This window comes from Physcomitrium patens, chromosome 1 (genome assembly GCF_059467195.1).
Source record: "Physcomitrium patens ecotype Gransden chromosome 1, ASM5946719v1, whole genome shotgun sequence".
Classification (NCBI taxonomy): Eukaryota; Viridiplantae; Streptophyta; class Bryopsida; order Funariales; family Funariaceae; genus Physcomitrium; species Physcomitrium patens.
Window position 1 is genome coordinate 3,284,374 of NC_143410.1, and position 23,070 is coordinate 3,307,443.

General features: G+C 36.1%; 1 protein-coding gene across 1 annotated transcript; it reads right to left on the minus strand.

Moving 5' to 3' along the window:
- Positions 1-223: 223 nt before the first annotated feature.
- On the minus strand, positions 224-2,374 carry LOC112279422 (V-type proton ATPase 16 kDa proteolipid subunit). The gene is made up of 3 exons (XM_024513842.3): positions 2,143-2,374; positions 1,043-1,328; positions 224-843 (listed from the first exon to the last, which is right to left on the minus strand). Exons 1-3 carry the CDS (start codon positions 2,225-2,227, stop codon positions 711-713), a joined length of 504 nt encoding a protein of 167 aa, XP_024369610.1. The 5' UTR covers positions 2,228-2,374; the 3' UTR covers positions 224-710.
- Between the last annotated feature and the right edge of the window lie 20,696 nt (positions 2,375-23,070).

Sequence of the window (23,070 nt, forward strand, 5' to 3'; positions counted from 1 at the left end):
AAGAAGGAAAACACGTGCTACCTAGATCCTGGTGAACTATTTAATAGCATTACCCGAGACTCTTGTTTGACGCAAGTCCATTCTTCTTGCTTACCGGACTCTAGGAACTCAGACCGTCGCATTATTACACAACGAATAGGCCATGAGTCACAAAGAATTACACCCTAAATTTTCACCTGTCAAGAAATGCACACATGAAGATAGAGGACATTTCGAAAGTATCTTTAGCAATTAGTAGCAGCATTCCAAGTGAGCCACCACTGAAATTAGAAGTGTCCAGGTACAAAAGCTGGAGTTGACCAATTCAACAACGGGTTGCAGCATCAACTAACTGAAGAAAAAACTGCTGCTTCTTCACAAAAGGCTACCGATGTGAACTCACAATGAACAACCGATTTGAATCAAAGAGACAATTAAAACCTCTTTCACAATTCACTTGCACTTGACAAGCGTGGTTCTAGCGATGTCCTACATTATAGACACCAAGAATAAGGATAATTTGCCCAAACTCTACATACACAACAATAACATGACAACTTTAATTCCCCAACTACAAGTTTCCAGGCTCTGCGCTATGCTTCGTAATCGTTAGCTATGAAAAAAAACCGGTACAAGTGAACGCTCCTGCACAGGTCCCTGCTGTGACCACCTCAGATAGATGAGCACACCTGTAGCACTGCTAGAAGGTACTTACTCCACTCGACGATGGCCTAGTCAGCTCGGGACTGCCCAGCACGGGAAGACAAGATAATGCCGACGATCAGTCCATACAAGGCAAGCGCCTCAGCGAAAATGAGGATCAGGATCATCCCCACGAACAGCTTCGGCTGCTGAGCATTCGCCCTGCAAACGATGCCATCCTCCACGTTAACAACCACATCCACAACACACCAAACCCTCCCACAACTCACTCTGCATCCTCAAACCTCATGTCCATCACCGTGAACCCTCTGCGAATCCATTTCAATCCCGATTACATCTCTCTTTCCAACTTCACTACGTATTCCCATACATCACCACATTGCAAGGGTTCGTCCGCTACCTCACACCAGCATCTCCAACGATACCGATGGCCATGCCTGCCGACAGTCCTGCCAACCCGCAAGACAATCCCGATGAAAGATGCGCGTAGCCGTCAAACACGTAGTAAGGCTTCGACTTCGGGTTGATGCCCGTGCTGATGATCACGGCAATAATCAGCCCGTAGATACCCAACACTCCAGCCATGACCACTGGTACGATCGACTTCATCACCAGCTCGGGCCGCATCACACCCATGGATGCCACTCCCACTCCACTCTTGGCTGTTCCATATGCAGCGCCCATGCCTGCGCGCAAAAACCTTCACCATTTTATTCATATCTAGGAATTTCGAGGCCATATCCTAGATGAGGCACTCGAAAGTGGGGTGCCCAACATCGCTGTTATCAAGGAGGTGATTTACGAAGGAATTCTACGCCTTCAAGTTACACACTCTATCAAAAAGAGTCATACGTTTTCAACTTATTCGTCACAAAATGCCTCGCTCATACTGGAAAAGATCATGCATCCAATCAATGACTGACCATCGCACTTACAAATATCACCGAATAATCATTCAATTCAAAGGAGAACTTGCGGATTCTAATGGAAATCACGCAGAAAACCCTGATATGACAAATTTCTACAACATAGCCTATTGAAGATGAATCAATCGGAAACCACGCTTGCGAAACGGAATCTTTCCAACAGCGGCTGGCACTCGATTCCACCACCCACCCACACCGCTACCTCGCCCAACACTAAAGTAAAGAGCATCACCCAGACCAAACTTAATTGAACTGTGATCGCACCACAAGTAGCATACGCATGTCACCGACAGATACGCTGACACAGAACAATACCTCACCCGCGCGGCCATCCAGAGAGCATTCGACCACATCAGACCCTACTGAAAAATCCTATCATCACCACCGACCACAAAAGACTGGAAACAATCCACAAAGCTAAAATCGACACGGATTCTAGATACCCTAAATACGGGGGTCGTATATTAGCGGCCCGGTCCAACGATCCATCACCAAACCCCAAAATGAAGCGACACCCAAGAACAAACGAACCACTTCTGGGCCAGATCGGTCGAGAGTGAGTGAGAGTCCATACATGAGAAGACGAGAGCAGCTGCAGCTCCAATGAAGCCGAAGAAGGGAGCGACCTCATCTCCGTTGAACACAGCAGAGGTCGACATGGCGCCGGCTTCGATACAAGGACGCAAATCCAACAAGAGAAAACAAAAATGAAAAGTGGGTATGGCGGGACGGCAAGCGAGGGAGAAAAATTGGGAGATGGGTCGTGGGGAGGAGCAGATCCACGCAACAATGGGGCTCGAGCGAGCGAGTGTCGAAATGAGAATAGGGCCGAGGAATTTCCCTTCTTCGATCGAGGCCCACCAATCCAATTGCTGCGAAGGTGCTACCCACGCGCCACCGCCAGCTGTCGGTCTGGTTTCAGTTGCGGTGCTGTGGATGAAAACTTTCGCCACTGAGCACCACCTTCCACCTTTTTATTTTTTTGGTATTTTTGCTTTTTCACTGTAGAAATGTTCGTGTAGGGGAGACTAGCACTACTTTAATTCTATCATCAGCTTAATTATTATTTTCTTCGTGCATACATGTTGTGTTTGGTGATTTATCATATATTCTTTGTCCTACTATTTTGATTTTGATTTTGATTTTTTTTTTCATTTTTTAATCTTATTTTTGTTTTTTTAAATAATAAATCTATGTAAATGATCTTTGATACTTCCACAATGCAAAACTATCAAAAGACTTAATGTAAGCTTTTGAAGTTGATTTTGTGTAAAATATCACATTGATATCTTAACCACCAAATGTTTTGTTAAATAATTAGTAGAAATCCGTGCCATTAAGCATTTCAATCTTTAGCATTGCCATCTATTTATTCTCTTGTTTATCCATGTTTAGCCAATGAGAAGGTATTTTAAAGTTTGTATCTTATATCTAAGTTATTTTATATAATACATAATTTAAATATATAAAAAAAAATTTATCTATCTAATATTTATTCATAAAATTCTTCAATTTTGAAGTATATTAAGGATTTTTTTTTAATTAAAAATTATTTTGTTGAATATAAGGCCCCAAGTTTGAAGGATTGATAGTTTAAAAACGTAGTCATTTCTATGATTGATACTAGGATTAAGTTGAAAGTAGGATTGGGCTAAAAAATCCCTAGAATAGGTTGGATTGATACTTAGAGGTCGACTATTTGTGGGACAAGGTGAAAAACAAACCTCTAGCCATTAAAATAGCTACGTAGGGCAAAATAGGGAGGCATTCAATAATCAGCAATTGAAGTTTATGAGCTATCCTTAAGCTTATTTCAAAGCTATAAAGTTTATTTTTATAAGATTTGGAATGACTTTGCAATTATTTTTCAAAGTTAAGGTTTGTATCAGTGACTTGAAATTTATATAATACAGTCAAAACTAGCACTCTTGGCTAGTTTGTGCAATTTGTGTTATATTTATACTTCAAAATTTGACAATATTTGGCTGATTAAGTATCCTAAATGTGTGTAAATTTTTGTATTAATCTTATGATATAATTGAGAGATATTTGGATTTTGGTATAAGAAGGTATAAAAAGTTGGCAGTTTGGAGTTAGGTAGGATTTCTATGATATCTAAAGATCTATTAGTTGGATCAAAGTGAAATTTGGCATTGTATTAGATGACTTCAAGATAAAGCTACATGCCAATTTTGAGTTGAAGTTAATGATTAAAAAAGGAGAATTTGCAATTGAAACATTTGTATCAACTTTCAAGTTGGTGGCTAAGTTACATTGGTGTGGTTTCTAGAATTTTTCTCACAACTTATAAGTTGGATTGGACTAGATTTTTCTAAGAATATAGAAGGCTTATAATGGCATTTTTATGATTTTTTTCTTGCATTGAGTAGATACTCAAATTAGAAGTTACAACTTGCCAAAGCTTACTAGTTAGAATTAGGGCTTATAAAGAGAAATCAAAATTGTCTAATTATAAAAGAATTAAGGTAATTGGAATTTTATATATTATTGAGCTTACTATAAAGAATATTTTTGAACACTTTATTTTGGCTTTAAGTACTTTTGAATTGAAATTCGAATTGCATTCTTCTTATATGAATGAAATCTATTGGGATTTTTTGAATATTTGTAAAATACAACTTCACCTTCAATATGTAGGTGCTTAGTGAATTCTCAAAGAAGACACATGTATTACAATAATATTGACTAATATTATATAAATACTAATAAATAAGATATTTCAACCTATTTTGGTATCACCTTGAATCTAAGACTTCTTCTATATCAAACTTTTGATTATTATCCACTTCTATAAGAAGAGATTGCATTTGTCTTCATCTTGAGATATTCATTGTCTTATATGGCTCAAGAAGAGACATATGGGATGTGGAATGGATCTTCATAAACTCTAATAGATGTAATCAATAAGGAATAAGATTGACTAATTCACAAATAAAAAAAAGTTCAATTGTATAATAGTCCAATTTGTCACGAGGACAAGTAGTCTTGTTATTATAAAAAATTAATCATACCTTGTCATCAACAATGAATTGTTGTTGTTCCTTGCAATAGGCACCTGTATTATTCTTCTATCATTCTTGAGTTTCTTTGAATTGGGCCTTTATTATTGCATGTAGCTTTGACAAATAATTTGTCAAATCTTTTGTCGTAGGATTGTTAACTTTTGAAACATCAAAAGTATTAAGACTTAGATAATAATCATAATTGGCAAACAAAGATATTTCTTAAATAGAAGTATGTACTAAATTATTATATAAAAACTTTGCCAATTAAAAAAAAGTTGTCTAATCATCTTGATGACAATTGAAAATACAATTTAAATACTACTTCAAAACTTGACTTATCCATTTTATTTATCCATTAGTTTGAAGATAAAAAAATAAAGAACACTTTATATCCACCTTTAAATCTTGAAAAGGATCCTTCAAAATCTTGATACAAATTAAGTTCTTGAATTTGATATAATATCCTTAGGCAATCCATAATAGCAATAGATGTTGTTAATAAAAAGCTTAGCCATTTCTTTACTTGCAATAGATTTTGTATATAATACAAAATATACCATCTTGATAAAATAATCTACTATCACAAATATAGAATCATATAAAAATGAGACTGAAAGATCTTTGATAAAAACTATAGAAATAGAAGTCCATTATTGTTTTAAAATAAGTAATGATTAAAGAAGTCTATAAAGTCAATGATGAGGAGTTTTAGATCTTGAACAAATGTCAAATGATTGTACAAAGTCTTTCACAAACTTCTACATTTGTAACCACTAAAAATATACCTAGATATTAGGTCCAAAATCTTATTGTATCCAAAATGTCATACCACTAGAAAGTCATGATGTGCTTTTCTTTCTCAAACATATAAGCGTCCTTCAAAATATAGTAGATTATTCTTGAACTTGAACTTAAACTTTGAAGTATTATAAGACTTTGAAGAAGTATTTTTGATATCATGGAGAAGAAGATCAAAGGACACGTTTAATTAAATTTTCTTGTCAAAGATTGAATCAACAAATAATGTTGATGTTATTATTCAAAGATAAAAATGCTTTGGCATCAAAAAAAGTTGTTCTTTATTGGTCAAAAGCTGTATCTCTTTCTTTTATTACAAGACAAAAATATCTATAATATTTAATAAACCTTGTTATTTTTTAAGTTAATAAGTGATCTTAAAATCAAATCTTAATAAGGATATACTTTAACGAGCTTGGGAAGAATTCAAAACATATATTAACATGAAATGCTTAAGATTTTTGTGATCTATATATATAATAAGTGGATTAAAAGTGCTTTCTAAATAATGATGCTATTTTTGAAATAAATACATAATTGCAAGGAAATCTTTGCTATAGATCTCATAATTAATCTCAACTGCTAAAAATTTCTTGAAATGAAAAGCTATTGAATGGGCTTGTTATATATCTCTATTTTTAATAAAATGGCACTTATAGAAAAGTTTTTTGCATTTGTTTCTATTAAAAATGTCTTAAAAAAATCAATGCAATACAAAATTGGTGCAAAAATAAATGATATCTTCAAGTCTTCAAAACATGCTTTAGCTTCTTTGTTTTACTCAAATTTGTCTTTATATATCAGACATGTAAGAGGAGCCACAATTTTAAAAAAAGTTCTTAATGAAGATCTTATAATAATTAAAAAATCTCAAAAAATATTACATATCTTTGACTATTTTTGAAAACTTTCAATTTATAATAATTTGAACCTTCTATGGATCTATCATTAGTCCTTCATTTGAAATGATGTATCTTAAGAAATCAACTTGAATAGTATAGAATATATACTTTTTTATCTTAACATATAATCTTACATCTCTAAGTTTTTGTAATACATGACAAACATGAAGTTTATATTTTTCTATCTTCTCAGAATATATAAGAATGTTGTCTAAATAATAGACAACAAAATCATCAAGATACTTACAAAAAATATCATTCATGAAATATTGAAAAATAAGTAGTATGTTCGTGAGTCCAAAAAGTATGCTATTATATTTGAAATATCTATGTTTAGTTTAAAAAGTAATATTCTATTTATCTCCTTCTTTAATACAAACTAGGTTGTATGGTCTTTGTAGATCTATTTTTCTATAAATCTTTGATTAATTGAATTAGTCAAAAAGTCCTAAAATCAAAGATAGGAATTACCTATTCTTAATGGTGATCTTATTAAGTCCTTGATAGTCTACATACATACATAGAAATCTATTATTTTTCTTAATAAATAAGATAGGAACCTTGGTTGGAAATTTTAAATATTTTTAAAAATTCTTAACTAAGTTTTTGTCAATATATTCTTGTAAATCAGCCAATTCAATTTGTGATAAGTTGTAGATTGGTCCAAATGGTGGTTTAGCTTCTTTTTGCAAATCAATTGAATAATCATACGATCAATACTTTAAAAAAATATCTACATTATTCTTTTTAAAAATATTGTAGAAATCTTGATATTTTCTTAGAATACAACTTGATGTCTTTACACCATCAAAAATAAATATGGCAAATATAACAAAAGATGATTGTTCTTTTGCTACATGTATGAAAGCTCTCATACCTATCAATAAGGATTTAGATGTACTAGACTTATGTATTTCTATTTGATTAATAAAATATTGAATCAAACTATAAGAAAATTTAAAGCTACAAGAAATCCAATCTATTTGAAGATTATATTATTTTAACTATAATAATTTTAAAATAATCAAATTAAAAGAAAATATTATTAAATTAAATATTATATTAAATAAATTGAGGCTCTTCAGTTTAATAAGGCTAAGATTTTTTGATTTCTAGGTCCTAAATATACATCTGTTGTAAAATAAGATAAAAAATCCAAGAAGAGAATAAGACCTTTACTAAGTATTATACAAGATTTTAGCTACATGATTCTTACTATAGCTATAGAAATTATTTTTTGATACATCATCCTCTTTAAGAACCAGACTCCTCATTTTGGGATTGTATTACTTTTTAGGAAAATATTGAGTAGTGTACTTGGATTCTCCACAATTTAGGCAAAAAACTTTGTGACAATGATAAGATTTTTCTTGCTTAATAAGAAATTTAAAATGTACTATGTTAATTTATATAGGCTCTAGCCCAAACAAGTTAGCTTCTAAAAACTTAAAAGATGTCATAATGGCTTGACTTGTATTTTTTCAACCAAATCTTTATTTGTGGCTTCTTTCAAAGAATTGATTTTTGCATGTAATAGCTTAAGTAATAGATTGTTGCATGTAATAGCTTAAGTAATAAATTGTTGTAGTAAATCTACTCTCAATATTGTCAATAATAAATCTTTGTCATTATCTATTAGCCCATATAAAAATTAATTTCTAAAGGCTTTTTTTATTCCAAACCACAAGTCATCGACAAATATTTATTGTAATTATTATCTAGGTAATACAAATAGATAGAAGTAGATAAAAGTAGATTAATTTCATAATATCTTCTAAAAAACATTCTAGAAGCTCCAAAGACACTGCTTTGACTTTTCATGTCTTTATACTTAATTGGTAGGTTAAAAACTTGGTCAATAAGTTAACCATGTGCCACACATATTCGTAGCTTGCGGAATAAGCTAACTCTGTGGCATCTACATAAAAAAATTTGTCTTACAAATTAAGATATGTGTTGTAGAAGTCAACATATTTTTGGAGGTCCTATAGAATGATGCCATGTAGCTCCTAGGTAGATAGTATATATAGAAGCAAGAGTGAAGCCTTCTTCACTCTTATCAACTCCTTTCTTGCTTCTAGTCTAGTTTCAAGGGTCTCTAATTTTATTGTCTTTTGGCAATAACCATTCCAATTTCTTTTTTAATATACATATTTAGTTATTTCTATTTTTCATCTTTCTTTGAGAAAAGTCTCACTTGATTATTTATTTTTATTAACTTCTTATCTTTGACAGATTAAAAAGAATACACTTCCAATATTAGAGCTTTGTCTAATCTTGATTAAGAATGGATTATGCCTTTCTCTTGATAAGACATAAACATATTAGATGTTGCGGATTATCCCCTTGTCAAGGATAAGAATATGATAAAAATAATTAAATAAGTGAGACTTCTCTCAAAGAAAGATGATAAAATAGAAATAACTTGATATATATATATATCAAGAAAGAAACAAGAATGGCTATTGCCAAAAGCCAAGAAAATTAGAAACTCTTGAAACTAGACTAGAAGCAAGTAAGGAGTTAACAAGAGTGAAGAAGGCTTTACTCTTGTCTTCATATATACTATCTAAGTAGAGGCTATATGGTGATATTCTATAGGACCTCCAAAATGTGTTGACTTTGTAGGACACATGCTTTGACTTACGAGGCAAGTTCTTTTATGTGTGGGCCACATAGTTAGCTTGGTGTCAAGGACAAGAACTCGATGAAAAAACAGTTCAGACAAGTAATCCTTCACTCAAAGAAAAGTAACAAAATATGAATAATAAGTATGTATATTCAAAAGAGAAACTAGAATGGCTATTGCCAAAAGACAAGAAAACTAGAGACCTTTGAAACTAGACTAGAAGCAAGAAAGGAGTTGACAAGAGTGAAGAAGCCTTCACTCTTGTCTCTATATATACTATCTAACTAGAGGCTACGTGGCGACGTTCTATAGGACCTCCAATATGTGTTGACTTTATAGGACACATGCCTTGACTTACAAGGCAAGTTTTTCTACGTGTGGGCCACATAGTTAGCTTGATCTTCAAGCTAACAACATGTGTGGCACATGGCCAACTTGTTGACCACGTTTCTAATCCAAAAAGTCAATTAAAGACACCTATGAACTCAAAGCAGCGTCTAGGAAGTTTCTAGGAAGCTTCTATATTAAATATTATAGAATTAACTTACTTTTATCTACTTTTACTTACTTCTACCTATTTCTATATGTAATTATTAGCTTACATGATTATGGCCGTGACATTACCCCCCCTTCTAGAGACGAGTTCCACGAGGAGTGATCATCATATGTTGAGGAAATCTATGATGCGACGAATTGTATTCGCCACAATCTGATCTCTGTTCTCTTTGAAGATGATTGATAGGGCCTCTCAACCATCGGTAGTGTCACATACCAGGGCGAAAAGACCACCCAGTTATTTGATCATTGTTGAGGCCTTCGTAACTTCCTTCGAATAGAATATTCGGAACACCATCAGAAGTTGTTCCTACCTCTAGCAAAATCACCAAACATCGAGAGTCCCTTCCCAAATCGTGATACCAAACGCGTTATATTTCACCATCTATTCGAGGAAGAACATGTCGTTCTTGAAGATCTTCATCTCGATTGCGTCGTCTTGAAGGTTGTGACAATCATAATGTCTCGTCCTGTAGGTCAGCAAACGAAGGTTCTTGAGTTGAATCCGCTGGTTGTTGGCTCTCCATCTAATTAGCTTCACAAATGCATAGAAGTTACAAACAAGGATAGAAAATTGAATGTTATCTTGCCTCAATCTTGTCTCTTTTATAAGAGAGATTTTCATCTTGGTTTTGATGGATGTCGTTGATGAAAAACTTTGACTTTAGTTGATGCATTTGCTAGATTCCTGGATGGCTCCCATGTGCATTCACTAATATCATATCTGCGCCAATGAACAAGATATTTTAGCTTATTTTGGCGCCGCCTTGAGTCTAATATCTCTTCCACCTCAAATTCTTCATTATTATCTACTTCTATAGGAGGCGGTGGCATTTGTCTTCTTCCTTGTATATCCACAGTCTTATATGGTTCAAGAAGAGACACGTGGAATACAGGATGGATCTTCATTGACTCCCGTAGATGTAATCGATATGCAACTGGGTTGATCTGTTCAAAAATAGAAAAGGGGCCAAGCCTACGATAGTCCAACTTGTCACAAGGTCGAGTAGTCTTGATATTGCGACGAAGTAGCCATACCTTATCAACCACGCTGAGTTGTGGTTTCTCTTTACGATATAGATCTGCGTTTATCTTTTGTCGTTCTTGAGCTTCCTTCAATTGCGTCTTCATTATTGCATGTAACTCTGACAACCGATTTGCCATATCTTCTGCTGCAGGATTATCAACTTTTGAAAAATCAAAAGTATCAAGTCGTGGATGATAGCCATAATTGGCAAAGAAAGGTGTTTGTTGCGTGGAAGAATGTACCGTATTATTATAAGCAAACTCTACCAATGGCAGAAGGGTTGTCCAATCATCTTGTTGGTAGTTGATAGTACACCTTAAATATTGCTCCAAGACTTGGTTTACGTGCTCTTTTTGTCCATCAGTTTGAGGATGGAAAGCCGAAGATAGCTTTATGTCCACTTTTAAAATCTTGAAAAGGGTCCTCCAGAATCTTGACACAAATTGAGTTCCCCTATCTGATATGATATCTTTAGGTAATCCATGATAGCGATAGATATTATCAATGAAAAGCTTAGCTGTTTCTTCACCTGTGATAGATTTTGTACATGGCACAAAATGTGCCATCTTGGTGAAACGATCTACTATCACAAATATAGAATCATAAGATCTTGAGCTTAGAAGATCTGTGATGAAATCCATAGAAACAGAAGACCATGGTTGTTCTGGTATAGGTAATGGCTGAAGAAGTCCGTAAGGTCGATGACGAGGAATTTTTGATCTTGAACAAATATCACATGATTGTACAAAGTCTTTGACTGACTTCCACATTTGTAGCCACCAAAAATCTCTTGATATGAGTTCCAAAGTCTTATTATATCCAAAGTGCCCTGCTGCTGGAAAGTCATGATGTGCTTGAAGAACACGTAAACGTGCTTCTCCTTCTGGAACATATAGGCGTCCTTCAAAATATAATAGATTATTCTTGAACTCGAACTTAGAAGGATCATGAGACTTGGAAGAATTATTCTCGATATCATAAACAAGAGGGTCTGAGGACATACTGGACTGGATTTGCTTGAGAAAAGTTGAATCAACAGTCAATGTTGATTTCATTGCTCGGAGATGAAATTGCTCCAATTTCAAGAGGACCGTTCTTTGTTGCTCAAAAGCTGCATCTCCTTGTTTTGGTACAAAATAAGAACGTCTAGATAGGGCATCAGACAAACCTTGTTGTTTTCCTGGCCGATAAGTGATAATGAACTCGAATCTTCACAAAGACATACTCCAACGAGCTTGACGACGATTCAACACGCGTGCTGACATGAAATATTCGAGGTTCTTGTGATCTGTATACACAGTGACTGGACTAGAAGCACCTTTTAGATAATGACGCCATTCTTGAAAGGAATCCACGATCGCAAGAAGTTCTTTATCGTGGATCTCATAATTGATCTCAACTGCTGAGAATTTTCTTGAATGAAAAGCTATTGGATGAAGTTTTCATCTGTTCCCATTTGTGATAAAATTGCACCCAAGGCAAAATCTGATGCATCTGTTTCCATAAAAAATGCCTTGGAAAAGTCAACACGATATAAGACAGGTGCAGAGACAAACAATGTCTTCAAGGCTTCAAATGCTGCTTCCGCTTCTTGATTCCATTGGAATTTATTTTTACTAGTCAAGCATGTAAGTGGAGCTGCAACTCGTGAGAAATCTTTGATGAAGATCCGATAGTAATTGGCAAATCCCAAGAAACATTGGACATCTCTTACTGTCCTTGGAATCTTCCAATCCATGATTGTTTGGACTTTCTTAGAATCCATCATGAGACCATCATTTGTAATGATGTATCCTAAAAAGTCAACTTGAGTAGTGTGAAATACACACTTTTCCATCTTGGCGTACAATCCTGCATCTCTAAGTTTTTGTAATACTTGACGAACATGTATTTCATGTTCTTTGACGTTCTTAGAATAGATCAGGATATCGTCTAGATAGCAGACGACAAAATTGTCTAAGAATTCACAAAATACATCATTCATGAGATGTTGAAAAGCAGCTGGTGCATTCGTGAGTCCAAAGGGTATGACATTATATTCGAAATGTCCATACCTGGTTCGAAACGCAGTCTTCCATTCATTTCCTTCTTTGATCCATATTAGATTATATGCTCCTCTTAGATCTATTTTTGTATAGATCTTAGCTTGATTCAACTGGTCAAGGAGTCCTGATATCAAAGGTAATGGATACCTGTTCTTGATTGTGATCTTGTTGAGTCCTCGATAATCAACACACATTCGTAAAGATCCATCTTTTTTCTTTACGAATAGAGTTAGAGCTCCTGCTGGAGATTTTGAATGGCGTATGAAATTCTTTGCTAAATTCTCGTCAATATATGTCTTGAGTTCAACCATCTCATCTTGCGATAAACTGTAAATTGGTCCAAATGGTGGCTGAGTTCCTTCCTTGAGGTCGATTGAACAATCATATGGGCGATGCTCAGGAAGAATATCTGCATTCTTTTTCTCAAAAACGTCTTGATACTCTTGATATTGACTTGGAATGCCACTTGAAGTCTTTACGTTTTCAGAAATAGGTGCAGCATAAATAGCAAAAGTTGATCGTTCTTTTGCTACGTGTATAAATGCTTTTGCACCTATCAGTACGGGTTTTACTATACTAGACTTATAATTTTTTACTTGGTTGGTAGAACTATTAATAACGCTCTGGGAAAAGTCAAGTTTACGTGAATTCCAATCTATTCGAGGATTATATTTTTTTAGCTAGGAAAAACCTTAAATAACTGGATTGGACGGGGATTTAATTATGTTAAAAGCTATGTAGCTAACATGACTATCTATGACTTCTACATGTACTGGTTTAGGTTCTTGTACAAAGGGTATTTTACGACTTTTAACAAATTGTTCATCTAAAAAACATGCTGAGGCTCCCGAATCTAATAAAGCAGAGGCTTTGTAATTCTTAGGTTCTAAATATAAGTCTATTATAAAACAAGGAGAGGGTTCTCGAGAGAGGATAGGACCTTCATTAGGAATTGTACAAGGTTCCAGCTGCACGGTCCCTATTGTAGCTGGACGAATCTGTTTTCCGACATGTTGTCTTCTTTGACCGTCGTACCCCTCATTTTATAGTTGCATCGTTTCTTTGGACAATGTTGAGCAGTGTGCTTAGGTTCTCCGCAATATAAACATAATCCTTCTTGATGACGACGAATCTTTTCCTGCTCAGTTAGGGGTTTAAAACGTACCGCGTCAATTTGCATGTCTTCTACTTCCGAATGTACGTTTGGCAAAGATGTTGATGTTGCCATTGAGTAATAATGTTGACGTTCTTGTGAATGATTCTCGGATCGAAATTCAAAAAGTCGATTATCATATTTTACCACAAAATCGATTGCTTGACTCAAAGTTTGAGGATCAGGTAAGTTGAGCATCAATTTCTTTACTTCGTATTGCAATCCATAAAGAAATTGACTGATGAGTGCAGCATCATCCCACTTGATGTCAATTGCAAGTTGTCGAAATTGTGAAGCATACACTGTTACTGAGCAATTTTCTTGTCGCAAAATTCGGATCTTATTTGTTGCAACATGAGTTGCATCATGTTCACCATACATAGATCGAAACTTCGCCAAAAAAGCTTCCAAATAGTCCAATATTAGATTTCGTTGTTCAAGAAAAGACGAAAACCACGATAATGTAGAACCAGAAAGTAGAGTGCCAATAAACCTGACTTGTGATCCTGGAGTTGGATAGCTTTGCGGTTGAAGTTCAATTGCCAATTGTACTTGATTGATGAACCCTCGAAACTTTGATCTCGTACCATCAAATTTCTCGGGTAAGGCAATTCTTGGTTCTCTAGTGCTTATAGGGTGTTGTACAATTGGAGAAGGAACGTGATTTATTGTAGATGTTGAAGCAGCTCCGATCATCTCTATATCTCCACTTTCTGCTATTCTTGTTCTTTCATGTGTTGGTGAATTGAGTTGATGCATCGCAAGCATTAACTCCCTCATTTGCTCTTGCATTTGTGCCATTGCACTCTTCATTTCAACAAGCTCTGCCATAATGACACTAAGAAGAAAAATTTGTTTGATATTGCTCAAGACAAAAGAAAAGAAAGACTTAATAATAAAGAAGATACTAAGAACAATCTCATTTTAGAAGTGGGTAATCCGCAAACTTCTAATACGCTTATGCCTTGTCAAGAGAAAGGGGTAATCCACTCTTACTCAAGAAAAACAAAGCTCTGATATTGTAAGTACACTCTTGTCAATCTGTCAAGGACAAGAACTCAATGAAAAAACAGTTCAGACAAGTAACCCTTCACTCAAAGAAAAGTAACAAAATATGAATAATAAGTATGTATATTGAAAAGAGAAACTAGAATGGCTATTGCCAAAAGACAAGAAAACTAGAGACCCTTGAAACTAACCTAGAAGCAAGAAAGGAGTTGACAAGAGTGAAGAAGCCTTCACTCTTGTCTCTATATATACTATCTAACTAGAGGCTACGTGGCGACGTTTTATAGGACCTCCAATATGTGTTGACTTTGTAGGACACATGCCTTGACTTACAAGGCAAGTTTTTCTACGTGTGGGCCACATAGTTAGCTTGATCTTCAAGCTAACAATATGTGTGGCACATGGCCAACTTGTTGACCACGTTTCTAATCCAAAAAGTCAATTAAAGACACCTATGAAGTCAAAGCAGTGTCTAGGAAGTTTCTAGGAAGCTTCTATATTAAATATTATAGAATTAACTTACTTTTATCTACTTTTACTTACTTCTACCTATTTCTATATGTAATTATTAGCTTACATGATTATGGCCGTGACACTTGGTCTTCAAGCTAACAACATGTGTGGTACATGGTCAACTTGTTGACCACATTTCAAATCCAAAAAATCAATTAAAGACACCTATATAGTCAAAGGAACATCTATGAAGCTTGTAAGAAGCTTTCATAGTAAATATTATAGAATTAATTTTCTTTTATCTACTTTTACTTACTTCTACCTATTTGTACATATAATTATTGGCTTACATGCATATGTCCGTGACATTACTCCCTCCTTCTAGAAATGAGTTCTACGAGGAGCAATCATCATATATTGAAGAAATCTATGATGCAACAAATTATATTTGTCACATAATCTAATCTTTGTTCTCTTTGAAGATCATTGATAGGGCCTCTCAACCATTAATAGTGTCCCATACCAGGGCGGGAAGACCATCCAATTATTTGATCATTGTTGAGGCCTTCATAACTTTCTTCAAATAAAACATTTAGAACATCATGAAGAGTTGTTCCTACCTGTAATAAAATCACCAAACATTGGAAGTTCCTTCCAAGATCATGATACCAAATGCATTGTATGTCATCATTTATTCGAGGAAAAATATGTCGTTCTTGAAGATCTTCATCTAGATTGCATTGTCTTGAAGGTTGTGACAATCGTAATGTCATGTCCGACACATCAGCAAACAAAGGCTCTAGAGTCAAATCCGCTTGTTATTAATTTTCCATCTCTTCAACGTCACAACTACAAAGAAGCTACAAACAAGGATTGAAAGTAGAATGTTACCTTGTTTAGATCTTGTTTCTTTTATAATGAATATTTTCATCTTGATTTTGATGGATATTGTCGATAAAAAGCGTCCACCATCTTTGCTACATTTACAAGATTCTTTACAACCTTCCATGTATGTTCACTAATATCATATCATCGCCAATAGATAAGATATTCCAATTTATTTTGACACTGCCTTGAATCTAAGACTTCTTCCACTTCAAACTCTTTATTATTGTCTACTTCTATAGGAGGAGGTGGAGTTTATCTTCTTCATGGTAGGTCCACTGTCTTGTATGGTTCAAGAAGAGATACGTGGAATATTGGATGGATTTTCATTGACTTTGGTAGGTGTAAATGATATGCAACTAGATTGATGTGTACAGAAATAGAAAATGGTTTAAACCTTCAATAGTTCAACTTATCACAAGGACAAGTAGTCTTGATATTGTGATGAAGTGTCACGGACACAGAAATACAGACTCGAGATCTAACAAGAAGTTCAAGAAGAACTGACAAGATTTAGATTAATCAGATGAATACAAGAACAACACCAGAGAGGTGAGCTAGAGCTGCAAGAGATGTGTTGTCGAGACTGAAGAACTCTTCAATCTTGATTCTAATATATACTCCTATTTAGGAAGCTTCTCAAGCAACTTCTACCAACTAAGAAGCTTCTAGAAGGTTCTAGAGACTTGCTTCTAGAAGGTTCTAGAAACTTATCTCTAGAAGGTTCTAAGGACTATGTCCCTAACATCTTCTATCAACTAAGAAGCTTCTAGAAGGTTCTAGAGACTTGCTTCTAGAAGGTTCTAGAAACTTGTCTTTAGAAGGTTCTAAGGATTATGTCCCTAACATCACCCCCCCCTTTAGCTTCGAGGTCTATGAGAAGCAATGTTGTTGTTAATCAATACCAATGCAAGAAAATGAAGATCAGTCGCATAACATCTGCTATGAACTACAATTGTTGTTTACGAGACAAGTGGTTCATCGACCCATGAAGCCAACGGTAGTGGCCCACTCCTTCAACTTCTGACCAAGTATGCACTCCCGTGTCCTCATTGTGAAATTGTCTTGCAAACACGCCTTTTGGCTGACCATCGTAAGCAGGCTCGGACTCAAATACAATCACCAGTGATTGGTTATTTGGTATCCTCCATCGTCGTCATGGTGTAGGTGGTTCTTCATCTCGGGGTCTCCTTCGTGAGCTAATCGGTTGAGATAATCTGATTGGCATAATATCTATCTCTTGGAAATCCATATCAAAAGACCAAACTATGGCTACTAAAAAAATTCTATTTTATCTTGGAGAAAATAACTACATCAACTACGAATTTTGGTGGTGCTCTCTTCCTTTCTTATATTCTTGGGTGAGCAAGCTTCAGAAAGAAGCTATTGTCGAACCGGCTTAGGTTTATGAGGATGTTGTTGATGAAACTCCAGTACCTTTTGCGACGCATTGGCGAGATTTTCAACTGGCTCCTAAGTTTGCTCATTAATGTCATAGCCGCACCAATGAACAAGATACTCCAACTTGTTCCACCTTTGTCATGAATCTAGTATCTTTTCAACCTCATATTCCTTGTGGTTCTCGATCTCAATACTAGGTGGCAGACATTGCACTCTTCTAGGAAAAGACAACTCTCGATAAGGCTCCAACAGAGAAACATGAAAGACTAGATGTACCTTCATAGAAGCCGGTAATTCCAGACGGTATGCCACTGGATTGATTTACTTCTGGATGATAAATGGTCCCAATCTTTGAAAGTTCAATTTATCACATGGTCGCTTGGTCTTGATATTTCGTCGAAGAAGCCATGCTTTATCTCTAATTTTGAAAGTAGGTGCTTGATTCCAAAATCTATCTGCAGACGCCTTGTAGGATTCTTGAGCGGATTGTAATTGGAGCTTCATCATATTTTGAAGCTCTGATAGTTGTTTCGCAAATCCTTCAGCTGCTGGATTATTATTTTTTGACGGACTCAATAAATCAAGCTTCGGATAATACTCATAGTTGAAAAAGAATGGTGTGTATTGAATCGACACATGGAGGGTGTTGTTATATGCAAACTCGGCTAGCGGTAGATATGTGGTCTTATCGTCTTGCTGATAGTTGATGCTGCATCGTAAGTATTGTTTCAAGACTTGGTTCATCCGTTCCGTTTGGCCGTCAGTTTGAGGATGAAAAGCCGAAGAAAGCTTGATATCCACCTTCAATATCTCAAAGAGAGATCTCCAAAACTTTGATACGAACTGGGTTCCTTGATTTGATACGATATCATCTGGTAGTCCATGATATCGATACACATTATCGAGAAAGTGCCTTGCTTTGACTTCATTGGACGATGTCTTCTTACAAGGTTTAAAGTGCGCCATCTTTGTAAGCCGATCTACCATGACAAAGGTGCTGTCAAATGAGTTCGATGATCGCAGATCCGTGATGAAATCCATGGATATTGAAGACCATGGTCGACGTGGAATCGGCAATGGCTGTAGGAGTCCATAAGGGCGATGCCGAGGATTCTTGGATCTTGAACAGATGTCGCAGGAGAAGACAAAATCTTTCACATCCTTCCACATTTGGGGCCACCAAAAATCTTGAGAAATAAGCTCCAAGGTCTGGTTGAATCCAAAATGTCCCGCAGCTGGAAAATCGTGGTGAGATTGAAGAACTCGGAGTCGTGCTGGACTTTTTGGGATATATAACCGCTCCTCAAAATATAAAAGATCTCCCTCCACCTTGAAATTGTCGTCATTGGCACGCTGCTTAATATCAATGGCTACTGAATCTTCAATGGTCACGGCATGTACTTGATTCAGGAAGTCCGCATCAATTGGCACAATAGTAGCGCAAAGCAGAAATTGCTCTGACTTCGACAATGCCATACATTATTGATCAAATGCTGCTTCTTCAGCCTTTGGTATAAGATACGATCTCTTTGATAAGGCATCAAATAGTCTTTGCTGCTTTCCAAGTCGATAAGTGATAACAAGATCGAACCTAGATAGCAACATATTCTACCGAGCTTGACGTCGATTTAGAACTCGAGCCAACATAAAATACTCCAAATTCTTGTCATCTGTGTATACGGTCACTGGGTGTGTAGGTCCTTCAAGAAAGTGATGCCATTCTTGGAAAGAATCCACTATAGCAAGAAGTTCCTTATCGTGGATCTCATAATTGATTTCAGCAATAGAAAACTTTCGAGAATAGATTGCAACCGGATGGAGCTTCTTGTCTTCTTCCATTTGTGAAAGTACAGCTCCCAAAGCAAAATCCGAAGCATCACTTTCTAAATAAAAGGCCTTTGTAAAGTCTGGATGTACTGTTCTAGATACCCTCTTCTAAACAGATATTGTCCTTAGTATTTTCAATATTCTCAAGTCCTCTCTTCTATTTGTCTTGAGAGATATTATACATATTCTCTTTTCTAAGCGACAAGGTGTTAGGGACATATTCCTTAGAACTTTCTAGAGAGAAAATTCTAGAACCTTCTAGAAAACAAGCCTCTGGAACCTTCTAGAAGAGAAGCCTCTGGAACCTTTTTGAGAGAAGTTTCTAGAAGCTTCTAGAAAGGAAGTCTTTGGAACCTTCTAAAAGAGAAGTTTCTAGAAGCTTCTAGAAAGGAATCCCCTCGAACTTTCTAGAAGCTTCCTAGTTAATAGAAGTAGCTCGAGAAGTTTCTAGAACCTTCTAGAAAGGAAGCCTCTGGAACCTTTTAGAAGCTTCCTAGTTAATAGAAGTAGCTCGAGAAGCTTCTTATGTAGGAGTATATATAGGGATCGAGGCTGAAGAGTTCTTCAGTCTCGACAACACATCTCTTGGAGTTTTAGCTCACCTTTCTGGTGTTGTTCTTGTACTCATCTGTTTAATCTAGTTCTGCCACTTCTTCTTGAACTTCTTGTTAGATTTCAAGTCTGTATTTTGTGTCCGTGACAGTTTGTCGAGACTACACTAACTTGAGATATCAGAGCTAGTTCTTTCTTAGTAGAGTGTGGATTACCCCTCTACTTGAAGGTATACTAGCATTTTTTAGAGGTTGCGGATTACCCTCCTCTAAACTGATACTTCTTCTGTTACAATATTGGAGTCTTATTCTTCTTGGAGAGAGTGGATTATCCCTCTTCTTGAAATTCTTAAGGCGTTTTATAGGTTGTGGATTACCCTCCTATAAACCAATATTGCCTCTTATAGGGTCATTTTTGTCCTTCTTTTAGAATGGCCGGAGGTCAAGACATTAGTATGACAGAAAGTTCGCAGTCTAAGTTAGATGCTATTATGAATGCCCTCGCTACGTTATCACAAAGAACTGCAGAGATTGAAGGAGTGGTGGCAAGGCTTCATAATGATGGAGTATCTGGGATAGCACAATCTAAACTACACCAGCCTCAAATTTCGGCACTTGGAGAAACAATTTTACCTCAAGTTCGACAAGAACCACTAGTTCTACAACATAAGGAGCCTCGAGTTAGCCTTCCAGATAAGTTTGATGGAACACGTTCCAAGTTTCGAGGATTCGTCAATCAAATCAGGTTGATAACAGTTTTATAGCTCGAACGATATCCAACAGAGGAGTCACGTGTTGGGCTTGTTGGAACCTTACTTACGGGACAAGCTCTATCATGGTTTGCTCCTTTGTTTGAGAAACGATCATCCATATTGAACAACTTCGAAACCTTTTTGGAAGCATTTACGGAAGCATTTGGTGAACACGATAAGGTTCGATGGGCTACAACAAAGATCCGATCACTACGACAAGGGATGCGTTCTACATCAGTCTATGCTTCGGATTTCAGGCAATTAGTATGCGACATCAATTGGGATGAAGAAGCGTTGATGAGTCAATTCTATTGGAATTTAAGAGATGATGTGAAGGATTTGTTGTTAACTCTTCCTGATCCACGAACGCTCAATGAAGCCATTATCCAAGCTGTGAAGTGCGATAATCGCCTATTCCAACGTCGCCAAGACCAACGCTCAAGACAACATATAATTCGCCATGCTCCAACTATGTCGGCAAGCTGTGTGAATTCGCATTCAAAAATGGAAGACATGCAAATTGATGCGGTACGTATCAAATCTCTTACTATAGAAGAAAAAAAATGACATATGGAGGAAAATTTATACTTGTATTGCGGTGGAGAAGGCCACAAAGTCGGAAACTGCCCCAAAAAGCAAAATCGAGGCATAGTCAAGACTAGGGGAGTATTTGTTCAGGAAAACAAGGATGCCCAGCCACAGTAGGAACCTTGCGGCTATACAATGAAATATCCCAACAACAATCAGGTTCCTTTCTTTCTGCCCAACCTGCACTTTGTTTTACAATCCCTCTATTTATCGGCCCTCAAAAACTGAGAACCTTAGCACTACTAGACTCAGGAGCATCTGCTTGTTTTTTAGACGAAGAATTTATAAAGCGTCATAAGATCCCTTTAGTACAAAAATCAAAACCTGTTCATGTTGAGGTCATAGATGGGCGACCTTTATTGTCTGGTAGCATCACCCATGAATCAAAACCTATAGAAGTAACGTTTAAAGACCATAGTAGTCATATTATTTTTAATATTATTAGAACTCCATCAAATCCTATTATTCTTGGTCTTTCTTGGTTGGAAAAACATAATCCATTGATAGATTGGAGGTTGCGGAAGATGACTTTTCCCACAAAACCATCCAAGAAAAAACCTAGTAAAAAACCTCGAAAAAAGAAATCCTTATTCATTGGAGCAAGAGCGTTTATAAGATCATCTAAGGAAGGCACTCCATTTGTCATTTATGTGGCTCCAACTACTGAAGAGAAGATCTCAACAGCAAGTATACAGGAGCAATATAAAGATTTTGGAGACGTGTTTCAAAAGAAGAACGCCGACATACTACCGGAACACCAACCATATGATTGTGCCATAGACTTGCAAGAAGGAGCACAACCACCTTTTGGCCCAATCTACAATCTATCGCAAACGGAGTTGGCAGAGTTACGAAAGTACATCGACAAGAATTTAGCCAAGAACTTCATTCGTCATTCAAAATCATCAGCTGGAGCACCCATCTTATTTGTGAAGAAGAAAGATGGATCATTACGGATGTGTGTGGACTATCGAGGCCTCAACAAGGTAACAAAGAAAAATCGTTACCCATTACCCTTGATTTCTAGTCTCTTAGAACAACTTGGACGTGCGAAGATCTTTACAAAAATTGATCTAAGGGGAGCTTATAATCTCGTACGAATCAAGGAAGGAGATGAGTGGAAGACAGCATTCCGTATAAGGTATGGTCATTTCGAATATAATGTCATGCCTTTTGGTCTTACCAATGCTCCAGCGGTTTTTCAACATATGATGAATGACATCTTTGGAGAACACCTCGACAATTTTGTTGTCATCTACTTGGACGATATTCTAATATTCTCTGAAAATGAGGAAGAGTATGAGAAGCATGTTCGTTTGGTCTTGGAGAAACTACGCAAGCGAGGACTATATGCCAAATTAGAAAAATGTTTATTTCACCAGACGGAGATGGAATTTTTGGGGTTCATTGCGACTACAGAAGGTTTGAAGATGGACCCCAAGAAAGTAGAAGCAATCATGTCTTGGGAGGTTCCGAAGACGGTTAGAGACGTACAATGCTTTCTTGGTTTTGCTAACTTCTATCGGATCTTCATCAAGAATTATTCTCAAGTTGCTGCTCTTCTCATTCGATTAACATGCAAGGATAAGTTGGAATGGGGACCTTTGGCGGAGAAGGCGTTTCAAGATTTGAAGACAGCATTTACTACAGCTCCAATTTTGGTACATCCAGACATTACAAAGGCCTTCTATTTAGAAACTGATGCTTTGGATTTTGCTTTGGGAGCTGTGCTTTCACAAATGAGTGAAGATAAGAAGCTCCATCCAGTTGCATTCTATTCTCGAAAGTTCTCTGCTGCTGAAATCAATTATGAGATCCACGATAAGGAACTTCTTGCTATAGTGGATTCTTTCAAAGAATGGCATCACTTTCTTGAAGGAGCTGCACATCCAGTAATCGTAT

Bases quoted from the DNA above. Each gene is read 5' to 3' on its own strand.
- LOC112279422 (XM_024513842.3), bottom strand. From the start codon at position 2,227: ATGTCGACCTCTGCTGTGTTCAACGGAGATGAGGTCGCTCCCTTCTTC. The intron at 1,329-2,142 runs GTATGGACTCTC...TTTTGCGCGCAG, and splicing joins AGCTGCTCTCGTCTTCTCAT to GCATGGGCGCTGCATATGGA. The intron at 844-1,042 runs GTAGCGGACGAA...CATCGTTTGCAG, and splicing joins GTTGGAGATGCTGGTGTGAG to GGCGAATGCTCAGCAGCCGA.